The following is a 16,992-nucleotide window of genomic DNA, read 5'->3' on the forward strand; positions in this document are numbered from 1 at the left end:
CTTCCAAGGCTGGTGTCAAGTCTTCCCGCAGCCAGAGTCTGCCATAACCTCCAGTTCTTTGAGCCATTGTCTGCACACTTCCCTGGTCTGGCTGTGTGCCCACAGGGAGGGCTGGCTGTTTAGAGTTATTTGGTTTTGTTCTCTCCACTAGGCCTTGCCCAGAGCAGGTGGTAGTTGTTAATTGATGTTTTTCCAAGGTACTTAGTGAAGGCCAGGACAGTTGATTAATATTTAGAGATGGGACCATCGAGATGGTTCAGTGAGTAGATCATTTGAGTTTGATTCCCAGAACCCACATGATAGAAGAGAGCTGATCTCTGCAAGTTGTTCTTTCATGTGTGTGTGTGTGTGTCCCAGTGTGCGTGTTTGTGTACATACATGCATACTAAAATATAATGTAATTAAAAATTGAAAAGGTAGGGGCTGGAGGGATGGCTCAATGGTTAAGATTGACTGCTCTTCCAGAGGTCCTGAGTTGAATTCTCTGCACCCACATGGTGGCTCACAACCATCTGTAATGGGATCTGATGTCCTCTTCTGATGTGTCTGAAGACAGCTACAGCGTGTAATCATATAAATAAAATAAATAAATGGATCTCTTAAGAGATTGAAAAGGCTTACAGATGATGATGGAAAATCCACCCTTCTCTCCTTCCTCTCTAGTTACAAGTTATTCCCCAACTGCGTCCCCTCCTTCGGGTTCCGGCATCTGCTGCCTCTCACTGACAGAGTCGACAGCTTCAACGAGGAAGTGAGGAAGCAGAGGGTGTCCCGGAACCGAGATGCCCCCGAGGGGGGTTTTGATGCAGTCCTCCAGGCTGCTGTCTGCAAGGTAAGAACACCCAAGCACGTGGCTCCCATTCACTGTTACATCAGAGGCTGAGCTCAGCCACACCACGGGGGAATCTCTAGCAATCAAGTCAGCTAGACTTGGGATGTGTTGAGCTTGTGTCGGGTGTGGCTCTGTGTGATAGGCTAGTGTCCTTGCCAGACAGACGGCTGTTCTGTGTTTATGCATTAGCTTTTTATTTGTTTATTTATTTATTGGCTTGTCATTTTAACCTTAAAGATTGCTTTACTGGGGAATCCAGCTGAAATAATCACCGAAGTCTTTGGTTGCATGCCCATGTTTGTTTTGTTTTTCCTGTTTCTCTGAGATGTGTGAATCCAGAGGGAGGGCAGAGATTTCAACCAGAAGTGAACTTTGACTTTGAGAGGTTCCCAACTTGGGGCAATACATAAATACAATGCAGATAACAAATTAGTGTTGGAATAAGTTTGTACTGTCAAAAAAGCCTAATAGCAACTATAAAAGATTAATTATTCTGAGCTCATTCCTGAAGCATGGGTTCTGTATGGTTTGGTTCATCTTTTTGGTCTCTGTGCATGAGCTTGGCAGTTTTCAGTAAGCTCTGTGTAGAGCATCCACACTGGCGATGCATTCTTTTAAGAAAAGGAAGAAAATACTGGAAATCAACCAAAACCGATAGCAATAATGAATGTGTGCTATTTTTGCAGTGAAGCATTTCAAACATAATAGTGGAGAAAATGGAGAAATTAAACTGCATGTGTCCGTTGTCTGCCATTAGTGATCACGCGTGGCCACAGAGACCTTTGTGTCCACAGAGACCTTGTACCCCGATCACTTGAGTGGTATTTCAGATATCATTGCCTTTCTTTCTTCACTGGGTCTGCTCCCCTTTGCCCAGATCAGAGGCTCCTAGTCCTGCTGACTGTGTGTGACAGAGGAAGAAAGCTGGAGTCCTGTGTACTTGGCCAGCCTCATAAGGGCCAGAGTTCCTGGGACAGCCCGTCCTGGATCCAGCACATGCGCACCTCTGCTTCCGTTGACCTTTGCTTTTGGTGATTAGTCCGACTGACAGGTCTGACTCACATCATGGGTTCCTCCTTGGCTCTGATTTCCCTGGGTTGGACTACTCATTATCAACTTGTGGGCCTTAGGGTTATGGCATGGCTTCTTTAAGGTCTAGCTCTAAGGCATGCTCTGTATTTCTTAGGAAGGTGATCTTTGCAGAAGATAAGGGAAATACCTGCTTCTCTTTGGGATTCTACTAGTGGTAGTGGTGTGTGTGTGTGTGTGTGTATGCATGCATGCATGCGTATGCATGCTCACGCGTGCATGCACACACAAGCATCCCCCCTGCCCTCTCCCCGACCTCCACTGCTGCTCAGGTTGCTGTTGGAGGCATTTAACGGTGTTTACAGCTGAGGGGCCACTCTCTTAGGCAAGCATCTTTTTCTAATGTCGTATCCACAAGTGGGTTAGGATCGGAGTGCGCATGCCGTTACCTTTATTGCTTTATAAACCTGTGGTTGAACTTGTTTATGCTTGTTCTGGGTCTCAAATATGGTCTCTCCTTTTATCCGTTATTGTTTCCCTCAGAACTCTCTAGAAGTTGGCTTTAAGTTGTGTATTCCTTATTCTAAAATTATACAGGTTGATGTGTGGTGAGTGGTTCAGACTGGGGCTATGGTTGCTTTGCTACTTTACCAAACAGGAAGCACCCTTGACCTCGGAGTGGGACGAGGAGTGGGTGGGGCAGTGAGTGTGGCCTCAGCCCTGTGGTTTCCAGACTCCAACTCCGTTTACTCTAACTATGCATCGGTGCCTTCAGGAAACTATTAAAGTATGGGATTTCTCAATCTCTGTCTGTCTCTGTCTCTCTCTCTTTATCTCTCTGTTCCTATGCTGTGTGCTCCAGGCTAACTGGCCAGCAAGCTTTGGAAACCGTCTGTAACTCTATAAGAAATCAGGAGGTTCCAAGAAGCCAAGGAGTGATTCTGCTGCTGCTGCTGCCGCCTCCCATCTGGCCTTAGGAGTACTGAAATTACAGATGCGAACCCCCGAACCCCCAACTCCCCCTGTCAGGTTTTTTACTTGGGTTCTGGGTCAGGTTGCCAGGCTTCTGTAGCTAGTGGTTTTACAAGTTGAGCCATCCCCCCTGTCCCCGCCCCCGCCCCACCCCAACCCCTCTGCCTCTCAGGAGCTGGGATTAAAGGCCTGTGCCACAAGGTAGAGCCAGCTTTTTTTTTTTTTTTTTTTTTTTAAAGTTTGAAGTTCTTTTTTTTTTTTTAAGATTTATTTATTTATTATATGTAAGTACACTGTAGCTGTCTTCAGACACTCCAGAAGAGGGCGCCAGATCTCGTTGCGGATGGTTGTGAGCCACCATGTGGTTGCTGGGAATTGAACTCTGGACCTTCGGAAGAGCAGTCGGGTGCTCTTACCCACTGAGCCATCTCACCAGCCCCAGCTTTTTTTTTTTTAAGGCTTTACTTATATAATGGCCAGTGTGTCAGTTTCCTGGGCCCCCATCAGGGCCTCTGCGTTCCAACCACAGTAGCCTGGCTTCACCTGGCTGGACTCTTGCACACCTGGGCTGCTTTTCCTGGGCTTCACTCCCCCCCCCCCCCTTTAGGGCTTTCCTTCCCTTCATTTTCTTTCTTTCTTTCTTTCTTTCTTTCTTTCTTTCTTTCTTTCTTTCTTTCTTTCTTTCTTTCTTTCTTTCTCTCTCTCTCTCTCTCTCTCTCTCTCTCTCTCTTTCTTTCTTTCTTTCATTTCTTTTTCTTCTTTTTTTTTTTTTTTTTTTTTGGTTTTTCAAGACAGGGTTTGTCTGTATAGCCCTGGCTTTCCTGGAACTCACTCTGTAGACTAGGCTGGCCTCGAACTCAGAAATCTGCCTGCCTCTGCCTCTCAAGTGCTGGGATTAAAGGTGTGCACCATCACCGCCCGACCCTTTTCTTTCTTAATAGAATTCACTGCAGCAAGCACTTTCCACCCCCTCCTCCAGCCTCCTGCATCTTGTCATCCCACATCAGGGAGGTGTGTTTGTTCCAGACAGTGGGCCATTGCCGATACACTTCACCCACTGTGCATTTTACACTATGGAGGTCCTGATGTTTGCAAACAAGGAACTGTCCTCTTGCCATTACAGTGTTGTACGTGGCACCTTCCCCATCCCCAGAGCCCCATGCTCACATATCATCCCTCCCTAAACCTGTTTTTAAACATCAGTGTGTGTGTGTGTGTGTATCTGTGTATGTGTGTGTGGTGGGGGGTGGTTCAGACCTGGAAGACTGGAATTTGAACCTTGGACCTGCAACATGCTGTTTCAGTGTGCTGAGTGACAGTCCCAGACCTTTGAACTCCTTTCTTTGCATGTCTAACCTGGCTTGCTTGTGCTGCAGAAGTCAGCTTAAATGGCTGTCCATACTCCCTGACTGATCACCCTCACTGGGTGGGTCAGGGTCTCCTAAGTCCTTGGCCGTTCCTATTGCAGCTATCACTTTTTATTTTGTCCATTGCTTGAACGGCATGTCTCCTCATTGAGACACTAAAGGTGTTGTTGTTGTCATACCTGTGTGTCCCCAGCACCTAGGAAGGGTCTCTGTCACACATTGTGCTCCTCGCCTGTCCACCTTCCCACCATGCTCCGGTGCCTTCATGGAGGCAAACAAGGAACTGTCCTCTTCCCATTACAGTGTTGTACGTGGCACCTTCCCCATCCCCAGAGCCCCATGCTTACATATCATCCCTCCCTAAACCTGTTTTTAAACATCAGTGTGTGTGTGTTTGTGGAGCCGTTAGTACTGTGTACTGCAGTGCTCTCAGTTTGGTAGCAGTTCCAGTGGAGAGAAAAGTATAGAAACTAGGAGAAGGCCCCTATCCTTGGGGTTCTGTAGGTTTTTTTTTGTTTTTGTTTTTTGTTTTTTTGGTTTTTCGAGACAGGGTTTCTCTGTATAGCCCGGGCTGTCCTGGAACTCACTTTGTAGACCAGGCTGGCCTTGAACTCAGAAATCCGCCTGCCTCTGCCTCCTGAGTGCTGGGATTAAAGGCATGCGCCACCATGCCTGGCTGCTTTTTTTTTTTTTTTTAAAGACAGGTTTCCCTGGCTGTCCTGGAACTCATGTACCGCAGGCTAGCCTCTTAATTCACAGAGGTCTACCTACTCTGCCTCTTGAGTGCTGCCATTAAAGGCCTGTACCACCACACCCAGTCAGCCTCTCAGGGATTTTATTTGAGTTTGGGGATCTAATTAGGGGTAAATGAAACATCCTGTTTATTAATGACCAATATGACGTTATTGATATTTGTGTATTGGTATCTTTCCTCTAAAAACAAATGCATCATTTATTCACTTTCTATAGTACTAGAAATGAAATCAGGGATGTTGATAGCTCAGACAAGGGCTCTACCGCTGAGCTACATCCTTAGTCCCTAAAATGGAAAAATCTGTGTGGCTTATTCTACATCCTACAGTTAGTTCCTTCCGTTCAGCTTGGATCCTGCTAGAAGCCCATACCCGAGACATCCCCCTGTGCTTTTGGGGGTTTGGGCTGGAGGTGGCTGTTTGGGACCTGAGTCACAGGCAGCTCCATTTCTCAGGGAAAGAAATCCTATACTGTGGTCTCACTGAATATAACCACAGGGCAGAGTTTTTTTTTCCCAAGTATATCTTCTTATGAAGTATGATTAGAAGCAGGAAAAACAAACTCCTAAGGAGACCATGTTTATTGTTACAGAGTGATGGAAACAGTCCTGAATGTCTGTGTGGTTGGTCATTCGGGAAGCCAATCCCACAGTTAAAGCTTGATTTCCCTTGTGGGCCGTGTTGAAATTGAGAGTCTTTGGTGCTTAGGCTTGGATCTCCTGTGGAGTCTGTCACTGTCCAAAGAGGCCACCTGCCTCTCTTCCTTCCCCCCCTCCCTCCTCCCCAGCACCTGCTCCCTCCTCTCAGTGCCTTCTGGAAAGGCTCATAGACAGTGTTCCGTTGTCAGTCTGAAAGTTTATTGAGCGCTTACTGTGTGCATGTACCCCACATGAGATGTCGTGAGGGGCTCAAGGTTGAGGTGGCCTCAGGTCTTGCTCTGTGAACATAATTCTACTTGGAAGACAATGAGAGAACAGATCTGAGGTGCAGCTGGGCATACTGGCCATTTAGGAGCCAGTGGTCAGGGATGGCCCTCCCATCCCCCTTCCCCAAAGGCTGGCTTGGTCCTTTCACGCCCCACCCCTCAGGCTCACAACTGTCTGTAACTCTAGTTCCAGGGGATCTGGCTCCCTCTTCTGACCTCTGTAGGCACCTGTACACGTGAGGTACGCATACATACCTTCAGGGACACACATACTTATAAAATAAAAACTTTTTTTAAAATGTCGCTAGTAAGAGAGCAGAGATGGGTAGAGGGAGGGTGCTAGGCACAGGAACAGTCTCCTCCTCTGAGGGGAGATACTGTGGGAAGCATGTTAGCTGACTTCACCTATCATAGAGGAGGGGAAGGGCCCTTCTACCTGGAGAGGACTCCTGTGTGTAGACACAGGAAAGGAGTGTGGAGTCCCAGGGCTCCTGGTAGGAAGAATATCTAACAAGGATTGTTGCTCCGAACTAGAGCAGCTGCCCGATGAGGCAGTGAGTGGGTGTGGGCCCTGAGCCCATTGGCAGTTGCCAGGAAAAAGATTCCTGCCCCAGAGGGAGGCTGGCTGAGACTCACTGGGGTTCTTATGTATTTCAGTAAATACGCATCCTTGAGTATGTCCCTCTGGTTTACCATGTGCTCTGTGGCCCCCCACCCGCCACATGTGAATACGTTATCACAAAAAACGGGTCTGGGGAAGCTTTGTCTTACTGTGAGCCCATTGGAAGATGCACTTGGCATAGACTGTGTCAGGGCCCAATCAGGTCTGCAGGCTGTCTATTTACCCCCAAGTTAGTTTGGTTTATTTGAGATGAGGTCTTGTTACGTAGCCCAGGTTGGTTGCGTAGCCCTCCTGCCTTAGCCTCTCAAGCGCTGGGATAACAGGCATTTGCTGGCCTCACTGTTGTGTCTCTTTTGTTACTGCTGTTGAACCCAGGGCCTGGTGCATGCTAGGCTCTATTCTGCCACTGAACTCTTTCCTCAGCTCATAGAAACCATCTTTCTTAGGTGTAGTGGCCCATGCCTTTAATTTCAGTTCTTGGGAGGCAGAGGCTGGCAAATCTCTGAGTTTGAGGTCTACAGAAAGAGTTCCAGGATAGCTAGGGTCTATACAGTGAGACTAGACTCTGTCTCAAAAAAAAAAAAAAAAAAAAAAATCAGACCAGAAAAGGAAAGAAACTGTTTTCTCCTGGTCTTCCCTATCTCCCCTTCACTCTCCTCCCTCCCCTTTCTTCCTACCCCCACCTCTTCGATACTTTGGATTGGATCTAGGGCCCGTGTTTGTATGTAGGTGGGTGATCTGCCGCTGAGCTACATTGTACTCCAGCCTTCCAGTCTGCTTTTCCACCCAGTCACTGCCTGGTGACTTAGCCTTGCAGTAGCTGCCTTGAGCCTGTCCCCTATGGTTCTCATCCGTAAGCTCCAGTTGACCATGACCGTGACCGACCTCTCCCGCACACACTCAGTTTATTTGCTAAGCACAGCTTGCTTTGAACTGGTGTCTCTTGGCTCCCTCTGTGCGTGCCTCTGGTTGGTTTGCAGGTGCAGCCTTTACTGTTGAGCCGGGGAGTTCCTCAGGAGAGCCAAGAACAGGAGGGTGGAACGGATATTCTCTGTCTGCTTTGAGGGACCACTTTCCTTGTCAGACACTGTAGCCTCTAAGTGACTCCTTCCATCCACCAGATTGTACCCCAGGCTAGAGACCCGTGTCTGTGTCTCTAGCCCATGTCCTCAAAATAGAGAAGCCAAGCCCCCTGCTCCCCAGTCATTTCTCCCCGGCCTAGGCTTTCTGGGGCCAGCTGCTGGAGATAAATTAGCAAGCACATCTGTCTGGCCCCGGGGAGTAAGCCAGCTTTTATTTATTTTCTCAGGCTGGGAAGGACTGGTCTCCCATTCTCAATTCCTTCCCCTTTTTATGGGTGCTGAGAGAGGTCAGATTATGGGGAACTGAGTGGCGAAGCAGGCAACATTTAGAGGCCACTGGAGAAGCCGGGTCACGAAAGGGTTATGATCACTGGGCTATGAGTATATTTTTAAGCATGTGGGAAGGAATGACTGATGGGACGTTTCCCAGAGAGGGTGGGATTTCCGGGGCTGTGTTTTCTCAAGCAGGGAGGAGCCCACCGTCCTTGGGGACAGTGAGATCAGAGGCTGGAGGCTTGAGGTTTAGGAGAGCGAAAAGAGTACTGGCTAACGGGCATTCTTCTGGGGCTGTGGTTCATCTTAGGAACCAGGTGAGGAGGGGGCCGTTCGGTGACCAAAGAGGCAAGGTCACCCAAATAAATTGAATGTGGAGTTGAGAGGGTGGAAGCTGGAAGTGGGCCGGCAATGAATTGGATACAGATCTAACCAGCAGACAGAGAAGCCAAGGGAACCGCAGTCCTGGCCTCCTGCCAGGATTCTTGCTGGAGTCCAGCTTGCTTCCGCTCCGCCCACCCTTGACATTTTCATCCCGAGGGCTGACCTTGGTCTATTTAATGACCTCAGTTTTGTTTACATGTTTTGTTTACCGTTTGATTTTACTCGGGGACTGCAGAGAAAGGTTTAGCCCAAAACATGGACCCTTTAGGAAATCTTTTTAAGAAAGACAGCACTCAACGTAAAAATTAGAAGATGCAAATAAGCGAAAAGGAGAAAGGTGTCCGCAGTGCTCCGCTCTGAAGAGAAGGTGGGGAGTTTATGAGTTAGAGATGCAGGTGGGAGGTTTTGGCTCCACTGGCAATAGTGGTGGTGTCAATGAGTACCAATTACTGCCTCTTTAGCACGTTGCCGGTACATGGCTGCTGCCCTGTGTGTTATGTCGGTTAAGCCTTTCAACAGCTGATTTATCAGTAGCCATTATCTCTCCTTTAAGGACAAGGAAGCTGATGTTGATAAAAACAAAAACAAAACCCAAAACAAAAAAAACCTGGATCGCTTGGGGTCACACAGGCAAGATAAAGCAGATGTGGGGCTGGCCCCAGCTCTACCAGCACCTGACCTCAAGCAGGCAACTGCTGCCAAGGAAAAGCGTTGATGGGTGACATTCCTAGTCCACTCCCGGCCACCGGCATGCCCGTGGAATGCATTGTTTTAGAACACTGCACTCTGAGCAAAACAAGCCTTGTTTAAAATGATCCATCCCTGAAGTCTAGTTATATACATAAGCCACACATTGAAAGCATATGACTTGACATACTTTTTCTTTTTACCTTGGTTTTTGAAACAGTCTCATACGTGTAGCCTGGGCTGACTTCAGACCTCTTGCTTCAGCCTTCTGAGTGCTAGGATTACATTCCAGCATGCTTGGCCCCCACTTGAAAAATTTGACGTGAAGAGTATATTTACATAAGAAACCATCATCAAAACCAAGATAATATCCAGATTGTGAGAGTTCATCCAGGCAAGATGCTTGCCGCCAAGCCTGACAGCCCAAGTTCGATGCCTAGGTCTCACTTACATGGTGGAAGGAGAGAACCAACTCTCACAAATTGTCCTTTGCCTCCATGTAGGTGTTTGGCAGGCATGCAAGTCCCCCACCCCAGTCAACAAAGCTAAAGAACATATCATTTACGTGTGTAAGTGTGGGCCTGTCACTTCTCCTTCCTGTATCTCCCCCAAGCAACCACACATTGGTTGTCACTACACATAAGATCTATTTGCAAAAATTGTATATACTCAGTGCATTCATTCATTCATTCATTTGCTTATTTATTAATTTTGGCTGGCCTGTTTGACCCTGCACAGTTATTCTCAGATTCCTTCTTGCTTGTAAATGTATCTATTCATTCTCTTTGTGGCTTAGTGCTATTCTGCTGCATAGTTGTCCAGCCATTTATCTGGCCGTTCACCGGCTACGGTTATATTCAGTTATTGTCTATCCTTAGGAATCGCTATGAATGCCAGTGTGCTTGTTCTTTTTAATGGATATTTGCTTCTGTTTCTTTTGGGTCGATACCTGGAGTGGGTTAGTTGGTCTTACCATAAGTGTTTAACTTGGTAAGAAATTGCCAGCACTTCTGCAGGGCATTGGTATCATGTCATAACTCTACAGCAGTGCTGCGGGGGTCTGGGCCCCACACATCCTCATCAGTGTTGTGGTCTTTGTTTGTTCAGAGACCAGCTGTATCGTTTGCTTTTCTCTTGCTGTGATAAAACACTGTGACCAAAAGCAGCTTAAGGTATATTTGGTCTTACTGTTCCAGAGAGAGAGAGAGAGTGAGAGAGACCATTGTGGTCAGGGAGGCAGGGCAGTAGACAACTGAAACCAGAAGCTGGCTGTTCACATCTTGTCACACAGGAAGCAGGGAGAAGCTTTAAACACTCCCCAGGAATGTACTTCCTCTAAAAGGCTGCACATCCTAAAAATTCTAGGACCTCTCCAAACAGTACTACCAAATAGGGACCCAATATTCCAGTACCTGAGCCTCTGGAACCGTTTCTCACTTAAACCACTACCCAGAGTCTCACTACATAGTCAGTCCAGGCTGACCTCAAATTCATGAGCTTGCCTCAGTATCTTAGATGCCAGGATTACAGGTGTGTGCCATGTGTTCAACTTAACTTTGTCCATTTTAACATGTGTGCAGCTATGGAGTAATTCATAGTCCCTTGTGTGACCCTTGTGTGACCTTACTACCAAGCAGTAAAAGGGGGAGAAAGGTAAACTGGTTAATCCTGGCCCTTGCATAGAAATTTAGAGTCTCATTATAGTTTCCTTGATGTGCCAAGTATTTCCAGATATACACTGTGTATAAAGGCCCAGCACCAGTCCTGTCAGCTTGAGTTCCATTTTCCAAAAGCTGAAAGAAATGAGGGGCTTTCATTGGGCTCCACAGTTAGAACAAAGCGAAGACTTGAACTTAGATTCATCTCTTCCAAAGATACTGGACTATGGCTCCCATGGATGGTCTGTATCATACTTCAGCAACAACTTCCTGTTTTTTTTTTTTGTTTTGTTTGTTTTTCAAGACAAAGTTTCTCTGTGTAGCCCTGGCTGTCCTAGAATTCACTCTGTAGACCAGGCTGGCCTCAAACTCAGAAATCCGTCTGCCTCCTAAGTGCTGGGGTTAAAGGTGTGTGCCACCACTGTCTGGCAGCAACTTCCTTTAAAATGAAAAATAAACCGGGTGTGGTAGCACATGCCTTTAATCCCAGAACTCAGGAGATAGGGGCAGGTGGATCTCTGTGAGTTTGAGGCTAACCTGGTCTATAAAGTGAGTCCAGGAAGAGGAGGAGAAGAAAAGAAGAAGAAGAAGAAGAAGAAGAGGAGGAGGAGGAAGAGGAGGAGGAGGAGGAGGAAGGAAGAAGAAGGAAGAAGAAGGAAGAAGGAAGAAGAAGGAGAAGAAGAAGAAGAAGAAAAGAAGAAGAAGAAGAAGAAGAAGAATCCCATTGCTTAGTTTTGTTCCTTGTCCTAAATGTGGAATACCAAACTGAAATTGCAATCAGACAGCAGACAGTTTATTTTGAATATAAATATTCTGGAGTCACCATCTCCAAGCTGAAAGCCTGGGCGGATAATTTGTCTGTGTCCTGACCGATCCTGCGACCCGGCTCTGGGCCAAGGCCATTGACACCACTTACTGATCATGAGCCCAGTTAATAGGAAATAGAGTTACTCCCATTCTGTGGAGCAGTGTCTGCTGCAGACGCTCCCTCCTTTCAGCAAGCATCGAGGTTTGGATCTGGCAGGCACATGTCAGACACAGTGTTGTACTGGGTTTTTTTTTCCGAGTTATCGCCTTTGCTGTGCACACAGAGCCTCCTCTCCCAGTATGACTGGGTGATTTAACTTTGTGAGTGAATCTGTCTTAGTCTGCATTGATGGTAGAGTAGACTGGTCAGTTTAATCTCTCTGGGTGCCAGTTTGTTCAGCTATGGGATGGCAGTGTCTAGCCTATTTTACAGAGATTGGTTGAAGCAGGGAGGGGTTCATAGAATTGTGGATGTGTTCAATAAAAGTGACGTACTTTTATGTCTGTTATACAGAAAAGAGGAAAAAAAGCTTTCGAGGTGACACATAAATTGGTCAGGGTTACACAGGGGGTTAGAAACAGCAGGAGAAACCCCATCTTAAAACACTCAAGTTCCATGTTGTCTGGCTCCTTGCTAACCTAAGCCCTCATCTGATTCTGTTTCCACGAGACCACAGAGAAACTGTCAAAGAAAATGGAGCCCAAAGAAAGCAAATAACAACATTCAAAGCCCAGTGTGGCAGAAGCACTGCTTATAGTTTGAAAAATAATAGGAAAAAGAAGTGATCACCCATAATCTAACTCCAAACACATTATGCCATACGTTATCTTAATATTTCTCGTTGTTTTAAAATAGAAACTCTGTTTCTTATGCCGTTTATAGTCATACTACAAATTCCCCGCTTCTTTGTTCTCACTGTGTATATTGGTTGCCCATCACTTCAGACTTTTTATGAACATCCGTTTACTTGCCCGTACCCACACACATGGATAACCACGTCTTTTTGTCTTCTCTTACTACTGATAAAATGTGGTCGTGCATAATTTCATGGCACTCTTGTGGCTGGAGTCCCCTGAAATAGATTCACGGAGTTGACAGATAACTACTCAGTTGGAGTTTTTTTTTTCTAAAGTCTGGCTTATTGAGGGATAATTTATGTAGTGCGGCATTCACTCTCTGTAAGTGTGCAATACACATTCAGAAGGTGAGAGCCAACAGAGCAAAAAATCAGAACCTACCATAGAGAACTTCTCTGTGGCCTCTTCCTATCCCAGCTCCAGTTTCGTGAGCAGCTTGTCCCGGTGTAGCTATGAGGGAGCACCAGCTCCTGGCTATGAGGGAGCACTAGCTCCTGGTCGTGGGGATCTCGGCTGTGCTCCTTTCCCGTCTTCCTGCCGATGCTTCCTTTTCTGTTTCCTCCCTCCCTGTTTCTTCTGTTTCCTCAAAGTGTTCTCCTCATCCTTCCAGAGCAGCTTGAGTTCCATGCAAATTGGGAAGGCCTTTCTCCACCTCAGCTCTCTTTCTCCTCCTCCTCCTCCTCCTCCCCCTTTTTATAGAGGATCATCTTGTATACTGTGTGGAAGCATCACTTGTCAATAAAAAGCCTATTAGCAAAAGGCAGGAAATAGAAGATGGGACATCCAGCAGAGAGAGCGAGAGGATTCTGGGAAAGAGTCAGAGGCAGGTAGATTCTCCCTGAACTCTGAGGGAGACGAATGCATGAAACTGAGGAAAGGTAACTGGCCCTATGCGGACTTAGACTAGTTTAAACTGGGATAATCGGGTTATGTGCTAGTGGGAACAACCCAAGCTTATGGCCTGGGCATTTATTCATAAATAAGTCTTAGAGTCATTATTTCCAGAAGAGGGGTACAGGTAGAAAACCCTGAGCCTACACATCTCTTATCTTCCTTTTCCTCCTCCTCTTCCTCCTCCCTCCTCCTTTCTCTCCTTCCTCCTCCGCTCCCTGGCTTCCATTAATATTGTATTTACCTGCATTAGCACTGTCATGGTATGTTAAAGCTGCTGTTTTTATTTAAACTGAGTATCTTTAAGAGCTGGAATAAGCTTTTGGTAGATCTGCAACCTCCCAGGGGATCTGGCACACAATAAGAGATAGGTAGCTGCTTATTGGACAAAAGTTACATGACTGTAAAACTGACCCCTCTTAGGTGGCCACAGCAAGCCTTTGGTCTTCACTGGCATTTTGTCAAGCCCCCCCCCGCCCCCTTTTGATTTTGTGATGTGTATTTTTGTACCCATGCTGTTATTGAAGGGATTAAGACAGCATCATAGCTGTTCAGGTGATGAGTGAGAGTGGGCGGTACCCCAGCTCATCCTTTGCCATTGAGAGATCAAAAGCTTTTAACCTTTGTGATGTATGAACCCCACCTCTGCGAGTTTTATATCTAACATGCATAACTAGCCCTTGGCAGTGTCTAATTCTCTCTAGAGTCACCAACATATTTCGGGATGCCCTTGCACTAATAGTAAAAGAGTGGCCACACATTCCGGCTCCGGATGATAATTCCTGAGTGGTTCTGTGTAATGCTGTGGCTACAGTGGCTGAATACGATAAGTCCAGAGCTCCTGCCTTGCCATGCACTATATTTAGCTGACCCTCAGTCTGGATAATCCTGTGGAGTGAACCGAGTCCCACGCAGTAAAACAGTAAGGGAGAGAGAGCTTATCTGCTGCACTTTTGACATTGAAATGATTTTGGTAAAGATCAGAGGATTCACTCCGACTGGGAGAGATGGCAGTTCTTACCAGATCCTCAAAAGGCAGAGCCATCTCCAGTGGCAGGGCCATTTGGATGCTTTACTGAATGGTTTCTGTCTAACAGGGCTTTAAGTGTTTAACCATTATCTTGTACAGTCTTAGCCAGTGGTGTGATGCAGGCATTGGGTGGGCTCAGGCTTGTTCTGGAGCCTGAAAGGGAATCTTTAAACACTACATAAAGATATAGCCCTTGGGTGAAGTCAGGGAAGAGTGGGTACCAGTGGGTGGAAGAGGACGATGCCAGTGGGTGTCTCCACATGTGGGCCTGTGTGAGCAGAGCTTCTCCTCATCTGTGCCTCTGTGGCGTGGGTTTAAGTGAGAAGCCCTGATGCTGTGGGAAGGACACAGCTCTCACTCAGACTTGGAGCCCTGCAGCCAGCTGGTGTCCCATATGATGCCCTGGGCAGGTTTGTACTGGACGGCTATACCACCTCCATCTTCTCCCAACCCACCGCTGTCTTCTGTCTTTCAGGAGAAGATCGGATGGCGAAAAGATGCTCTGCACTTGCTGGTGTTCACAACAGACGATGTGCCCCACATCGCACTGGATGGAAAACTGGGTGGCCTGGTCCAGCCCCATGATGGCCAGTGTCACCTGAATGAAGCCAACGAGTACACAGCGTCTAACCAGATGGTGAGTGCTGCGATGGCTCCTCTGATCTGTCCTTGTGCCCATCGCCCATCCCTTACCTGGAAACCTCCTCACCTGCAGTACTTGCTGAGGTTCTGCTCTGCTCTGGGAATCCAGGCTTATTCATTATTTTGTCTTCTCTTGCTAAGTTTTAAAACCTCCTTGTTAACTAATTCTTGTTAGGGATTTCTGTAGCTGGTTCATCTCTACTGCTGTGTACCTAATGGGATCTATCTCATTGGAGGAAGGGGTGACCTGGGAGCCAAGGGGTTCCAGTGGAGGTGATCTGAACACAGCGTGGAGCCTGTTTTCCTGAAGGGGTCACAACTGGGATCGAGTTAGAAGATACCCAGTACCAAGTACCAAGATTCTGCCACATTAATTATGCAGACTTTTAAAGAAATGGATCCCTTCTTCTTCCCCAAATCTATTTTAACATCTGGCTAGAGAGGAGTTCTTGCCAGTTTTCTTTGCAGGACAAGCCCATTTTCTCCAGCTCCAGGAGGTGATCGTCTAAGCTTTCTAGATTATCCAGGAGTGATGGAGTCTTGAAAGGGCTTCTAACTGTAGGACCTCACCCTATACCAACCAGGGTTAAATTGCCTCCAGTCTTTCCTTTCTTCTCACTTGGCTGGCTACCTCCTTCCTCCATCACAGCCTGATTCCACAGAGCAGTGGCCTCCTTTGCTTGTGGTGAGCCATGAGCGGGACCCGCAGACATCGGTTACCTGACTGTTGGGCACAGGAAAAAGAATACAGGGCCAGGGACAGCCGTAGGGTTAGGATATAAGCTAATAGGTGTTGGTGGCAGATGGTAGACGGTGAGACTGTTCTTCCTGGTGCCACAACTATTCCTATCCCTCCAGAAAGGACGGGGAGGGATCCAGACCACACCTAGCGATGCTAGAGGGGCCTTTCTAACGAATGTCCTTTCCTATAGCCTCTTAGTTGAGGGGCTGCTGATGGACTTGGTTATTAGGCCCTTGGTTGACGGGCACCCAGGAGAAAGATGCTTTTTCCAGGGTCTGCATGTCTGCAGATCACATGTCAGTGTTGCAGCTGGGTTGGTATGGTTACACTCTTGACATTTGCCTTCCTCTTAGGACTATCCATCGCTTGCCTTGCTTGGAGAGAAGCTGGCAGAGAACAATATCAACCTCATCTTTGCAGTGACGAAGAACCACTATATGCTCTACAAGGTACTCGTGTGTGTGTGTGTGTGTGAGTGTGTGTGTGAGTGTGTGTGTGTGAGTGTGTGAGTGAGTGTGTGAGTGTGGATGTGTGTGTGAGTGTGGATGTGTGTGTGTGAGTGAGTGTGTATGTGTGTGAGTGTGTGTGTGTGTGTGTGAGTGTGGATGTGTGTGTGTGAGTGTGTATGTGTGTGTGTGAGTGTGTGTGTGTGTGTGAGTGTGGATGTGTGTGTGTGAGAGTGAGTTGTGTGAGTGTGTGAGTGAGTGTGTGTGTGTCTGTGTGTGTGTGTGTTTGTGAGTCTGTGAGTGTGTGAGTGTGTGTGTGTGTGTGTATATCGGGGTAGGGGGGTGGTCTGATCTGTGACTCACTTTGATCTAAAGCCAGTTAGAGATTGGAGTGGGAGTGGGCGGGGTCAATGGAGCTGTGCTTAGAAGTAATAAGGAAACCCTTGAGTGTTCATGTGGTCATGGACATCTTCCCTGGGAGTTTTAAACTATGTTATTTAACTTAATTCAGAGAAACATCTCAAAAATATTATGAATCGTCATTTTCAGAAGATGGATAGAGACACAGGGCCCTATTCCAGTTGAGAAGGCAAACATGAAATAATTCTGTACAAAGGGAACTGAAATGTTGGGCAGTTGTTGTTGGCTACTACTACACACGACTAACTCAGTCTGCCTTCCTGCGGAGGTAAAGGGTGGCCCAGCACAGTAGGTCTTCCAGAAATCAGTCAGTGACTGAGAGAAGAGAGCGATGGGCTTGTTGCATCCAACAAGTCTTTTCCCAGGTCGCTGCCTGGGCCACCATTGTGGCATTCACAGTGGTACTCGAAAGCTCCTTAGAGAGTAAGAGAGGAAGACCTTCAGTTTACTCTCTGGCCTTTCCGTGATGCTCGCACCTGTGCACACACAGACACTCACTCAACCTCTCTGACTGTGAGCTAAGCATAAACCCGGCTCACCCTGGAGGCTGTGACCATATCGGGGATGCTGTCA

The 16,992-nt window shown here is 47.1% G+C and overlaps 1 protein-coding gene across 1 annotated transcript in view; it reads left to right on the top strand.

Moving 5' to 3' along the window:
* Itgb5 (integrin subunit beta 5) overlaps window positions 1-16,992 on the top strand; it is a 117,360-nt gene that overhangs the window by 50,942 nt on the left and 49,426 nt on the right. Inside the window, exons 5-7 of the mRNA XM_021184827.3 lie at window positions 664-832; window positions 14,645-14,806; window positions 15,907-16,002. Of these exons, the coding sequence (XP_021040486.1) occupies window positions 664-832; window positions 14,645-14,806; window positions 15,907-16,002 (427 nt within the window). The remainder of the gene's footprint in view (window positions 1-663; window positions 833-14,644; window positions 14,807-15,906; window positions 16,003-16,992) is intronic.

Source organism: Mus caroli, unplaced genomic scaffold (assembly GCF_978045245.1).
Source record: "Mus caroli unplaced genomic scaffold, Mus_caroli_1 scaffold_17, whole genome shotgun sequence".
Classification (NCBI taxonomy): Eukaryota; Metazoa; Chordata; class Mammalia; order Rodentia; family Muridae; genus Mus; species Mus caroli.